The 12,872-nt window shown below is 36.4% G+C and overlaps 1 protein-coding gene across 1 annotated transcript; it reads left to right on the top strand.

Annotated features, from left to right (window-relative positions):
- c6 (complement component 6) lies at positions 1-12,733 on the top strand. The gene is made up of 18 exons (XM_060891286.1): positions 1-208; positions 1,012-1,170; positions 1,254-1,410; positions 1,551-1,695; positions 2,611-2,758; positions 2,899-3,037; positions 3,150-3,344; positions 4,308-4,548; positions 4,636-4,758; positions 5,121-5,287; positions 5,859-6,084; positions 6,465-6,633; positions 6,721-6,838; positions 7,179-7,311; positions 7,904-8,098; positions 9,146-9,233; positions 10,301-10,533; positions 12,359-12,733. Exons 2-18 carry the CDS (start codon positions 1,025-1,027, stop codon positions 12,538-12,540), a joined length of 2,805 nt encoding a protein of 934 aa, XP_060747269.1. The 5' UTR covers positions 1-208; positions 1,012-1,024; the 3' UTR covers positions 12,541-12,733.
- Positions 12,734-12,872: the final 139 nt, after the last annotated feature.

The following is a 12,872-nucleotide window of genomic DNA, read 5'->3' on the forward strand; positions in this document are numbered from 1 at the left end:
GACGGGGTATAAGGCACTCTGGCTTGTTGCTTCTAACGGACTCTCCTTTAATCTGAGCCTCTGCAGTCAGTTGTCTTGTGAAAAGGACCAGAAAAAACAAGCAATGAATTGTGAATAAACATTATTCAGCTGTTATTTTTTGCAGAATAACCTAGAACTTAACCATAAAGCTAATCTCGACATACAAAGTGGGAGTCTTCAGTATATGGTAAGTCAATGACTATTTATCAATATTCTGTTAAAATTTTAAAAATGCATATCTAATGTAACATTTCTGTACTTTTCCTCCAGCTCTTCCAAATCATACTGTTGCACTTCTTTAGTGCATATTAATAATTAATAATAGCTGCTTCTCTTACTTCTACAATGCACACTTTTCTTAGTTTTTGGTTTTTATATCAGCAAAGAGGAATAAATCTGGAATGGGATGTTCAAAAACCACATATGGGAATAATTGACCAGGTGTTCAATAACTTTTGGCCATATAAAAAAGTTTGGCCATATTGTTGCTGATATAGCCATTAACCGTTGGCTGTGAAATATATGTACAGTGGCAGACTGAAAGCAAAAAAGGCCATGTAACACAATCTTTGATTTTATGATTCTTATCATGCATTAAATAAATGAATTTTTTTATTTTGTATTGCAACTCTGTGCATTTAGAAAATCACTTTTCTATTTGTACCTGAATTGGTAATTGTAATTGTACCACTTTTTTCCTCTTGATTTGTTTTATAAAGAAGAGAGTAGCTGAGACTAATTTAAATGTATAAAATAATGTGCACAAAATTAACAAAAGTATTTAAAAGTTATGATAATGTCCTAAACCAATACAAATACAGATAAAAATATCTGCACTACCTTTTGTAGTTTAATTTTATGTTAACCCTATAAACCAAACTAAAAATACAGCTATGGATGTTTGAAGTAGTAAATAGATACAGATAGTGGTACTGTGTTAAACACCTTTAATCAAAATGTCTATTTAACCCAAAATCTGCTCTTCCCTAGAATTTGTGTACTTATGGGTCACATCAGGTTCCTTTTTGCATTCCTTTTAATCCTGGCCTCTGCCAAGGCCATTTCTGGGTGTTACTGTGATCATTATGCATGGAGCCCATGGACTCATTGCACCAAGACTTGTGAGCAGGGGACTCAGGAACGTAGCAGGTATGGTTTATTTAACATGTCATATTTTTAACTTGAGTTTTGTCATTCCTGATTTTTTGAAAAGGGCACTGACTATTTTACAGAAATGTCCGGTATGATGAACACTGGAGCAAGAACAATTGTGCTCAGCTGTGCCAGACACATGAGCGCCGGACATGTAATGTTGAACCATGTCCCATAAATTGCCAACTGACAGAGTTTGGACCATGGTCAGGGTGTTCACCCTGTGCCAAAAAAATGGTAAGTAAAAATAGTCCAGGTTGTTCTCTCTCTCTCTCTCTCTCTCTCTCTCTCTCTCTCTCTCTAACTTTATCATTGACATTTCCAATGTGAATTTACCATACTCATTTCCTCCTGACATCATGTTATTTATTTAACAGTTCAGAACCAAGTCTGTCCTTAGGCCAGCTCAGTTTGGGGGACAGGACTGCAGTGAACCTCTGGTGGAAGAACGACCTTGTCATCCTTCTAAAGAATGCGTAATTGAAAAACACATCTGCAAGGACAAATTCACCTGTGATAATGGTACTTACCTGTTAATACAAAACTTATTGTCCACTTTGTTCCAAAACATACCAAAATCTTCTGCTGTCCAGTGTTGGTGCACATATACCAATATAGCTTCAGATTCCTGTTTTTGGCTGACAGGAGTGAAGCCCAGTGCAGTTCTTTTGCTGTTGTTGCCCATCAATCTTCAGAGTCTTGTGGATTCTGAGATAATTTTGGGCATGGTATAGCTTTAAAGAATGGTTATTTGATTAAGACTTCATCTAAGCGCCATCCGATCTGGCTATTCTCCCCAGACCACCCTCAATAAGACCACCCTCAATAACAATTCAATGTTTGTTTTTAGAGATTAGCAGTTCTGAATTAATTTAACCACAGTCAAAGTCAATGACATTACATATTATTTCCATATTTTGACATCTGATGTAATCATTAGCATTAATTCTTGACCTGAGGTATAATTGACCAGGTGAATTTAAGATACTTTCATGCATTATATAAATGATTTTGCAACTATGTGCTTTTAGCAAATCACCTTTTTTTATTTGTGGGTTGATTTAAATATGTTTTTTTTTTTTGTCCTCTTGTTATACTTAATAAAAAAGAGAGGAGCATTAGCCTTAAATCTTAACCTGTAATGATTTTATATCCTGCATTGCTGCCACATGACTGTCTGATTGTATAATTGCATGATTAAGCAGTGTTCCTATTAAAATGGCCAGACAGTGGACATGTGTCATTCATGTAGGAATTGCATGCACTACTACAGTATGTTCATGCAACTGCTGAGATTACCAGAATCCCAGTAATCATTATCTTATTAACTCATAAGTGAGACATTTTAGAGCAGAAAAGCAATAATATATGTAACATAAAATTCATACAAAATGCTACAATGAGAAAATAATTATTTTCCAAAACTTTTTTCAACAGGCAGATGTATAAAAGCTATTCTTGAGTGTAATGGGCAAAATGACTGCCTGGACAACTCTGATGAGAAGAACTGTGGCAAAATCAAACAAGTGTGTGCTGTAAAAAGAGAGTTTAACCCCTTACCTGGAGTGGATCTGATTGGTAATGGGTAAGAATCATTTAGACAGCAGATCTCATGCATTTAACATCATAGCAGATGAGGATGAGATGGTGAGATGAAGTAACAATTGATAACGCAGATTTTGAGGAATTAATGTGACAGTTGTTTCATTCTGTGTTGGACTGCAGGTTTGATGCTGTTGCAGAGAAGATGAGAGCCGCCGTCTTAGACAATTCCATCATGGGAGATGAATGTCGTTTAAACCGCAGCAAAGAGAACAGGAAAATCTACCGCATCCCAGCCAACATCGAGAGCTATGAAATGAATGTGAGGGTTTTTTCTCTTTTCCTTTTTTGCCTGTGCTTCCCCTTACCCAGTATAATTCTTTTAATTACAAATACACTATGGACTTTTTTTTATCACTACTATGATATATTAGGTGGAAACTATTGAGGATATTAAGGTGAACCTGGCAGTGCACTCTGAGATAATCACCTTGAAACAGCAACTCTCAAATTCTGGAATAATTTATCCGCCTGGCTATTCCTTGAATATTCCCATTATTCTGAGCATTTTCCGAAACTCTGCTCAGTCCAATTCCTTCAAGAAAGAATTGAGTGCATTTCAAAAACAGGTAAGGAAAATGATGTAATATGTTATTTTAAGAGTTGCAAAAACAATTACAGTGCTGACAGAATTACAGAATTACAGTCTACAATTTAAATTCAAATAAAATGTAAAATTGTATTTGTCACCTACACAGAATTATGTTAATGAATTTATGTTCGGTTGTTTCTGTCATAAAAGTAGAATAAAAATAGGATAAAAAATAGAGTTACAATATAAAATAGAAAGAAGTACATGCATAGTAGCAAAGGGAAAAAAAATGATTATGGATTGGATGGCAGAACAGTATAACTATTGTGGATAAAGTCAATGTAATGTGTGCTGTGACAAAAATCTGTCTGAGGTAGTGAGTGTTGTGTATGGCGTTTGTCCTGGACACAAGCAAAAGATAAACTCCTCAAAGATAGAAAACAGATATTATTATTATTATTATTATTATTATTATTATTATTATTATTATTATTATTATTATTATTATTACTTGTAGTAGTAGTAGTAGTAGTAGTAGTAGTAGTAGTAGTAGTAGTAGTAGTATTATCACCATCATCCACCTAATCATCCATTTTCTGCACCGCTTATCCCAGAGTTTATCCCAGGATTTAAAATGTAAGTCAGCCTTGTCTTTGGACTTGGGGAGGAAATTGGAGATGCATGGCAAACATGCAAACTACTAAGCTACCCTGCTCCATTTTTGTTATTAATTAGTGAATAATAAAGTACTTACTGAGAATGAATGAATGAATGAACCAAATACATGACTAAAAAAAACGAAAGAAAAAACTTTTCCAAAATAACAGTAACAAATGATAGGAGACTTCCATAAATCCATAATGAAATAATAACAATTTTAACACATTCGGAAAAATCACAGTGGCATTTTGAAAGTTTTTTTTTGTATGCAATCATATTTTGTATTAAAGATTTGAATTAGAATTTCTAATTCTATAGTATTTCCTAACATGCGTTGCAGGACTCTGAGTATTTCAGGCTACACCAGGAAATAGTCACATCCACTTTCCGAACAAAATCATCTGACCTGTACCTCTCACACTCCTTCCTTACCTTCCTCACCAACCTACCTCTGGACTACAACTATGCCCTCTACAGGCAGATCTTTCAGCAGTTTGGGACTCACTACTTCAGCTCTGGTTCTCTGGGAGGGCGGTACGATCTGCTTTTCCAATATAGTCGTGAAGAACTCAAGACTCAGGGTATCTAACACATTGGCATTGTTGATATGTTCGACAACACTACATGCTTTATCTTTTAGCTTTGCTTTTGTTTTCTGCCATTTTCAGGTTTAACACAGGAGCAGAAGAAAAGTTGCATCCGAAATGAATTTTCTCTCTTCCTGTTCATTTATTATACAAGTTCACATAGCAATAGATGTGGTACAAACACACAGACCACCAAATATACAGGTAAATGTCTAAGTGCATATTTTTAATTATACACATTTAACATTTTATTTGTAAGAATTTATTTAGGGTTTTTATTAGATATTAGATATTAGATTTATTTGTGCTATAACCCCAGGTTTTATCCAACCCATTGTGCTATTTACACACACACACACACACACACACACACACACACACACACACACACACATACACACACACACACACACACACACAATGTGTCTATAGCAGGGGTCTAAGAGGGCAGCGTAACACCAGCCTAGCTGAAGAAATGTCTAAACTTCACAATCAACACCATATTCACCAAACGTTTTCCTTTATACATATGCATGCATAATGCATTTTATTGGGATCTGCCTCAGGTTCATTTTTACAGACATCAGAGAAATCTATATCATCTGTGAAGGGAGGAAGAGCAGAATATGCTGCAGCTCTGGCCTGGGAAAGGAAAGGTGCTCCACCAGACAGCACGACTTACAAAGACTGGATCAGTTCCACTATAGACAACCCCAATGTCATAGACTACGAGGTGAGAAATGTTCCGTTCAGACTAGGCTAGATTTATTGTCCTCATTAATCAAACTCACACACAGTAAGTAAAAACCTTCCCTTTCTGCAGAACCTAAAGTTCAGTAGGTTGAGTCAGAACTGATCCAGCTCCACCTACCTGGATGGAGCCAAACCAAATGTCCAGAGAGTGGAATGTTGCTTCTCATGGGTTAAGGGCTAGGGAAATATGGGAGAATTTAGATTTTTCTCCTTTCATTCACTGATTGTTGTATTTTTGGTTTGTTTAGTATATGCAGTGTGAAACCTAAGCAAAACAAGAAAAGCACACTTTATTTTTTGTGCAAGCAAAGCATGGGAGAGGACTGAGCTTTAAGCTGGAGCTTCCACTAGCTAATAGATTTCTCAGTACATCTTTGTATACCCATGTATCCTACTTATGTTTTTCATAAGTAGGATACATGAGTATACAAAGATGAACATAAACATATACAAAAATATACAAAAAAACATACGTTATAACATTCATATATAAACATGTTCATAAGTTTGCTGTCATGTTCATGTGGTCATTTCCCTACATTTTTACCCAGCTGAAGCCCCTGGTTGATCTTGTACGTGGTATTCCCTGTGCCGTGACTAAGAGACGACACATGCTGAAGGCTCTGGATGAGTATCTGGCATCCTTTGACTCATGTAAATGTGCCCCATGTCCCAACAATGGCCGTCCCACCTTGGTAGGGACGGAGTGTGTGTGTATCTGCCAGACTGGAACCTACGGGGCCAATTGTGAGAAACGGGCCAGGGACTACACTTCAGGTTTTTATTTTTTCAACTTAATTAGGTGATGTACAGTAAATGACTGACTTAAGTATGTGGTAGATATGTATAGATACTTAGATATATCTTCTTTCTTTCTGTCGAGTTATGTCATATGTATGATATTACAGTACTTTACTGAACATATGTTTAACAGGTGATTGCAGTTGATTGTAAAGTACTTTAATGGAAACCCTGCTGCAAGTAATTTTTTTTTGCAGTGCACAAAGTTTCTTAAGAGATATATAGATGATTCTAGTTAGAAATCCTCTGTTAAAAGCATAGAAATTGAAGATTAATTTCCTGGATTTTATTATAGTATAAATAATCATGTTCTTATGAGTGTCTGTTTGTTAATGCATGTATTTCTCCATGCCCAGAGGCAGTTGATGGCTACTGGAGCTGCTGGAGCTCATGGAGTGCCTGTGATTCAACCTTAAAGAAGCACCGGACACGCTCCTGTAACAACCCTGCTCCTCAGAAAGGAGGGAAACCCTGCCAAGGCCCCGAGTTTCAGGAAGAGGACTGCCCCATCTCTATCTTTCAAGAGTAAATGGTGCACTCCGTTTTCAGCAACATGAAGAAAGTAGCTGTGTTTTTCTAAAGCACTTTCTATGTCCTCTCTTTGTTTCACAGGAAGGATGTGTGCATCAATGATGATGAATTTGAGTCTGAGGGAGAGAGTGAGAGCATTCTCCCTTCTGGAGCTTCTGGATGTGCCAAACCCAAACCACCTGCTCACAGCTACCTGAGGGTCTCGCTCTCTCTCTCTCTCTCTCTCTCTCTCTCTCTCTCTCTCTCTCTCTCTCTCTCTCGCTCTCTCTCTCACACACACACACTACATTTGATTATACTTGTACTGTTAGAAGTGCTTTTAATTAGGGTCATTTTATGTTCACATTATGATAAATGTATCCAGATTTTGAGTAAGTGAATGTTTCTCTTCTTAGACACACAGATGTGTTGCGTAATTGAGCTCCGTAACAGAGTCTCCGTAACATGTCTTAATGCTTTTATTCACTAGTTATATCTCTCTGCACCTTCTTTTCCAACACCTTTTCCATCACCATGTTATTCTTCGTCTCCTATTTTAGATCAATAAGCGAGTGTATGATTTTGGAGATCATGAGGAGTTTGTGTGCTTCTCTGGATTCGAGCTGGAAGGTTACCAGCTCATTCACTGTAAGAAGGATGGAACGTGGGAGGATGCAAAGGGCAGCTGCATCAGTAAGTCCATGAAAATCAACTAATCTTAAAAGCACATGATCAGCCATGAGATTACATGTTTGATTTCAAAAGGTGTCTGCGTTTATTTCTCACTATAAGGCTATGAGCCCTATGTTGCTAACAAACTACAGCAGAAAATGAAGCACTATTACAGGAAAATAATCAGTCATTTTTATAACTGCTTGAACTTAAATATTTTATTTCTTACACAATTTGATATATTGTTGAAAAACAAAATCTGTGTCTTAATTCTTTAATGAATATTGTAGTTATTTGGTTATAGTTATAGTTAATGTCTTGGAATGCTGGTGAAACATGTAAGTTCATCTCTTACATTAATTATTACTTACATTATAGCAGGTATAAACAGTTCCCTGATTTAATTTATGAGCCTGTTTTGTGGCTGTCCCACAACATTAAATGTAACTATAAGGGGATAAATAGTTGTAAAAAAAATTATAAGTTAATAGTAATTAATAGTCAGCAAAACACCTGGCTATAGGAAAATGTACCATATCCAATCCATTAAAGTCCTCTAGAGGAACTGTCCTGTGCAAAATGATGACCATGCTCTGCATTCACTTGTTTCCAGAGAGGTTGTGTTCCAGACCTATTGTTCCACATGACATGAACATAAGCCCAAGTAGAGAGGAATACAGTATTGGCTCCAGTGTCTTTCTGATCTGCTCGGACAGTGCCACGAGTCCCTCAGGACCAAGTTACTTCACCTGCACTAATGCACTCACCTGGGAGCCGTCCATCCCTGATGACATACACTGTAAAAATGGTACAATTTCAATTCCTAACATGCTGTTTGCTTAATCAGTGTTGTTCCGTTTCTGTTTAGTGCTTGTTTATCTGATTGCATGTCCAGTGAGGTTCAGTAACCTTTGAGGAAGCGTTTGCATTTCCATTGCTGCAGGATGTAATATATCCACACAAGATAAGAGCACATTAACACTGCAAACACAGAAAATTTTTATTTTTTGGAAGAATAATGTGTTAACCCATATGTAACTTTCTAATCAATTTTAGTATTAAAAAAATAAATTACTATCATATCACCACACCACTCCCCACAGGGTTCATTTAGCTTTGTAGCATTAATTATAGCATAATCTCGTAACCATGACTGAGAAAGAAATCTCCTATTGCAGGTTTCTACACAGAACTTTAAAGACCTCTCTAAGAAAAAACAACTTAAAATGACTGGTTTAATTTTTACTTTTATTTTACTTTTGCTTTTAACCAATCAGTGCTGTTAAGTACAGCAAACTCAACAAAGGTTCTAAGCCATTAAAAAAAAAAGAAAAAAAAGGAACTCAGCATGATTTCTGAACTCTAGAATTTGTGGTTGAAGATTTATAGGATTTTGATTGATCATCGCAACAAATTACTTGATTAGATTCTGCAATCGATCAAAAAGACGTAGGTGAATTTTTATAGAATTTATAAGGATTTTTCATTGTAACCATGTCTGAAATAATTTTCCTCTTAGTACATTGATGAAAAACTCAATCACAGAAGGGGCCGAAATTTAAAACATGGTCTAAGTTGTGGGCCAAACCAAATAACCATTTATTCAACAATTCAAAACTGAATATGATTTTTTACAGAAATGTGAATTCGAACAGTCAGGACTAATAGAATTATTGATAGCCATTAATAATAGACATATGTCATATGGATGTGGCTCGCAGGCCTTGAGTTTGACATGTCTGTTTTAGAGATTTCTATGTTTTTTAAGATATCCCGCAGAGGAAACCTGCTTATAGGTGTGAGTTGTTATTCCATTTGATTAAAAAATATAACAGACCTTATTATTTGGCCACAGATGAGGTCTTTATACCCGACAGCAGCTGTGAGAAGGGAAAGTGGCGTGTGGGTTCCACATGTGTTTGCATTCCTCGAGAAGACTGCAGGTAAGTGCAGGTCAACGCACCACCAAGCTGTTCACCAAGCAAATTCTTAACCTTAGGCTTAATTATGTTGGCTTTGTAGAAGCCAACATTCTGTTTTCCTATTTCAGCTTAGACAAAAATTTATCAAGAGTAACTCCTCCTAGGGCTTTCGAACCACATGCACCAAATTCGGATATGTTGTACACCCTGGTCTGAAGTTTGTTGCTATTACTTTTCTAAGCGATCCAAGTACCGGTACTTCCTGTACTGGGTCTCAAAGTGGCCTTTTTCCCCATAGACTCCCATTATAAACTTTGGAGGTTTATTACTCGGCAAGCTTTCGAACTATCTACACCAAACTCGGCCAACTCCTTTAGGGTGATACTCTGAACAAACTTTTAAATTCGTGTACCGACTGGCCTTCCGGTTGTGCCGCAGCCCCGCCCCCAAAATATGCAAAATCAAAAAACTTTTTACAACATGGACATGTGACATAAAACACTCAGAACAATGAGGGGAACTTCCTCACGTGTATTCTGATGACGTCACATGACGTCACGTGATGTCACGTGAAAATAAAAAAAATTGCGGGTATTCTGATGACGTCACGTGACGTCACGTGATGTCACGTGAAAATAAAAAATTAGCACAACATGAACATGTGACATATCAAAACAGTCAGCCCAATGAGGGGAACTTCCTCAGGAGTATTCGGATGACGTCACATGCTCGTCTCCACTTGCCTCCAAATGTTTTGGCACCCTATCTTTCTGTCCACTTGCCTCCAAAAGAAACACTGACCCTTATGTCCACTCACCTCCAAAAAGCACTGGCCTTTGCGAATACTTGCCTCATCAAAGCCAACATCAAAGTTTGTCGCGACGAACTTTACAAATCTAGTTGTATCCTAAATTAGCAAATGTATTGTGTATGTTATTATGTGTTCTGCTTCGAGTTGGGTCATATCCAGCCATACTGGTGTGTTAGTATAGCTCATGTGTTATTCTTAATATTAGCAATTATTTTCTCTACATTATTTGGAGAACCCGAATTTATATATGTGTTTGGGAAAATCCATTAATCTCTAGGAAGTATAAGAGCGACATTTGTGCTTTGGACGTGACAAAAGACCACGCCGTGATGATGTCCTTCTGCTCCTTTCATGCCGACCGTTGCCATGGAGACAAGCTGCACTTCATTAATGATGGTCCATGTAAAGGTGATGTGAACTGGGCCAGATTCAGGGCTAGAATTTCTGAGAAGAGCTCGGTGCAGAAGCCATGTGGATCAGACACCTGTTACGAGTGGGAGACCTGCTCAGGTACATGTGCTCACATGAGTAACATGGTACACACATTTCTGCATACAAGAGTCATTTATATACAGTAATTAACAGAATGAATGACAGATGCATCATGTAAAAACACATACGATGCCAGCTCTAAGTGTTAATTCACAGCTGAGGTTTTTTCTGTGCAGCAAATCATCTTATTAGCATTTCGTTCATATTAGATAGTCTTTCTGAATGAGGCAATACAATCAATACTGAAGAAGTATAAGTCACTTCAATGGACATCAGAAGTGATGGAGTCATTCCTTTAATTCAGTTGCTGATGGTTGGATTTACAATTGTGATATATAAAACATTTCAGAACACACATATACATCTTCATGTGCTATATGTTTATGTCAGTATTTTTTCTTGTGAATGAGATTTCATACCTGATTAAGGCCATTTAACTAACTGAATCATTTTAACCACTATGGTCCTATAATGTCTCCTTGATCCAATATGCTACAGTACAACTCTAGTTTCTTTATATATTTGTGATCAGAGATGGCATAAACATAGACAAAGCACTGTTTAAATTATGAATGCAACAGTGCATAGCACTTTGTGGATGCACTATATAAGTCCTTCTTCCCCATTAAAACGAAACAATTGTTGTTGGTTCAGACGTCAGGTTCTTATACTGTTCCACAGATATTTAGACCTTCCCTACTCATACAGTATACAGTTAGGGAGAAACGTGCAAGCTTACATGATATCTGTGCAAAAAGGTTTATGTTGTCTTTCTTTATTTTGAGTTTATTTTTTATTTCAGAATTAGAATGAAAAAAACTTCTGCAGTTTTCTAATTTGAATTTCTAGCATATTTTCAAAATAATAATTCTAATAAGATACCTGTAGGATCTGTTTTATAGAACAAGATTTCTGAAGAATTCTGAAGGTGCACATTTCCGCTATAATTTTTCTTTAATATATAAATAGTACTTTGTGTTTTGCAAATTACTTGAACTCACCTAAATGTAGACATTTTGCAGAGAATATAAACTGAAGCTGCAAACTGATCAACTTGCTGTAGCATCATTAACAACATAGGGGCCAGCAGAGAGAGTAGTGATGTCTTTTTTCAAATTCCAATTAAAATTTTATTTGTCATATACACGTACGACATGCAGTGAAATGATTTAAGATTTCGCATATCCCAGGTTATTATGAGCCTGGGGTCAGAGCACAGGGTCAGCCATAGTGTGGCGCCCCTGGAGCAGGTGAGGTTAAGGGCCTTGCTCAAGGACCCAACATTGATGTCTCAGCAGCTTGTGGGCTTGAACCCCGACCTTCTGATCAGTAACCCGAAGCCTGACATGCTGTACCACTAAACTGCTCGTTACATTTCTGCCATATAAAGTATAATATGCTATTTATAACACAGCACTAACTAATATACTACCTAACAAAGGTAAAGCAAATATAAAGAACTAGCTAATGTACTAGCATAGCAAATACATTATATACTAGCATACATTAGTACCTAATGGAATGTGCTAATATAACTAATTAACTAGGTAATAAATTTTTATAGATAAAGGACTAGCTATTATACTGTACTATTAGATCAGCTAATACTGTGGTTTAACTAATGTGCCTGCTAATGTGTAGCTAATTAAGTAGTTATAACTTAATTAGCTTAAATAGCATTATAACTACTTGACTTTTAGCATAGACAACAGCTAATATATTTTCAAACCTAGTTGATTAGTTAATTTTCTTTTTATTATCTAAGCACAATACCCATCATTCTATTCGCTATTCTATCTATTCATTTTTTGTTATATTTTTGTTTCCATGTGTTGATCCCCAGCATCAGGTATGTGCATGTGCATACCTCCCAGAGATTGTCCAAAGACAGATGAACAAACTTATTGTGTGAATGTCGTGAGACTTCAGCGCCAGCGGACCTTCAATCTGTGTAACATGGCTGCTATGAAGTGCAGCGGCTTTGACTTGGAAATTCTTCATGAAGGTGTATGTTCAAGCCCTTAAATCGATTTATACTAATTATTTACACACAGAACCTTTTATTCATGACATAGCCATCCTCTATGTATACCTAATCACTCATTTTCTTCTGATAGCACTGAGATAACAGTTTATAAACACTTTCACTTTGAATTTGTCCGTATGAAATATTTATGTGGAACAATATTGTGAATAAAGTTTTTTAAGTGTAAACCTTCCGAGTGCTAAATATGACATCCTTTATTATTCTTTACCTCTGATACCTAATTCTTTAACCCTAATATTTAGTAAATAACATGAAAACATGAACTTTAAATAACAGAAATAAATAACAATTTTATTACAATTTTATATAT

Source organism: Tachysurus vachellii, chromosome 17 (assembly GCF_030014155.1).
Source record: "Tachysurus vachellii isolate PV-2020 chromosome 17, HZAU_Pvac_v1, whole genome shotgun sequence".
Taxonomy (NCBI): domain Eukaryota; kingdom Metazoa; phylum Chordata; class Actinopteri; order Siluriformes; family Bagridae; genus Tachysurus; species Tachysurus vachellii.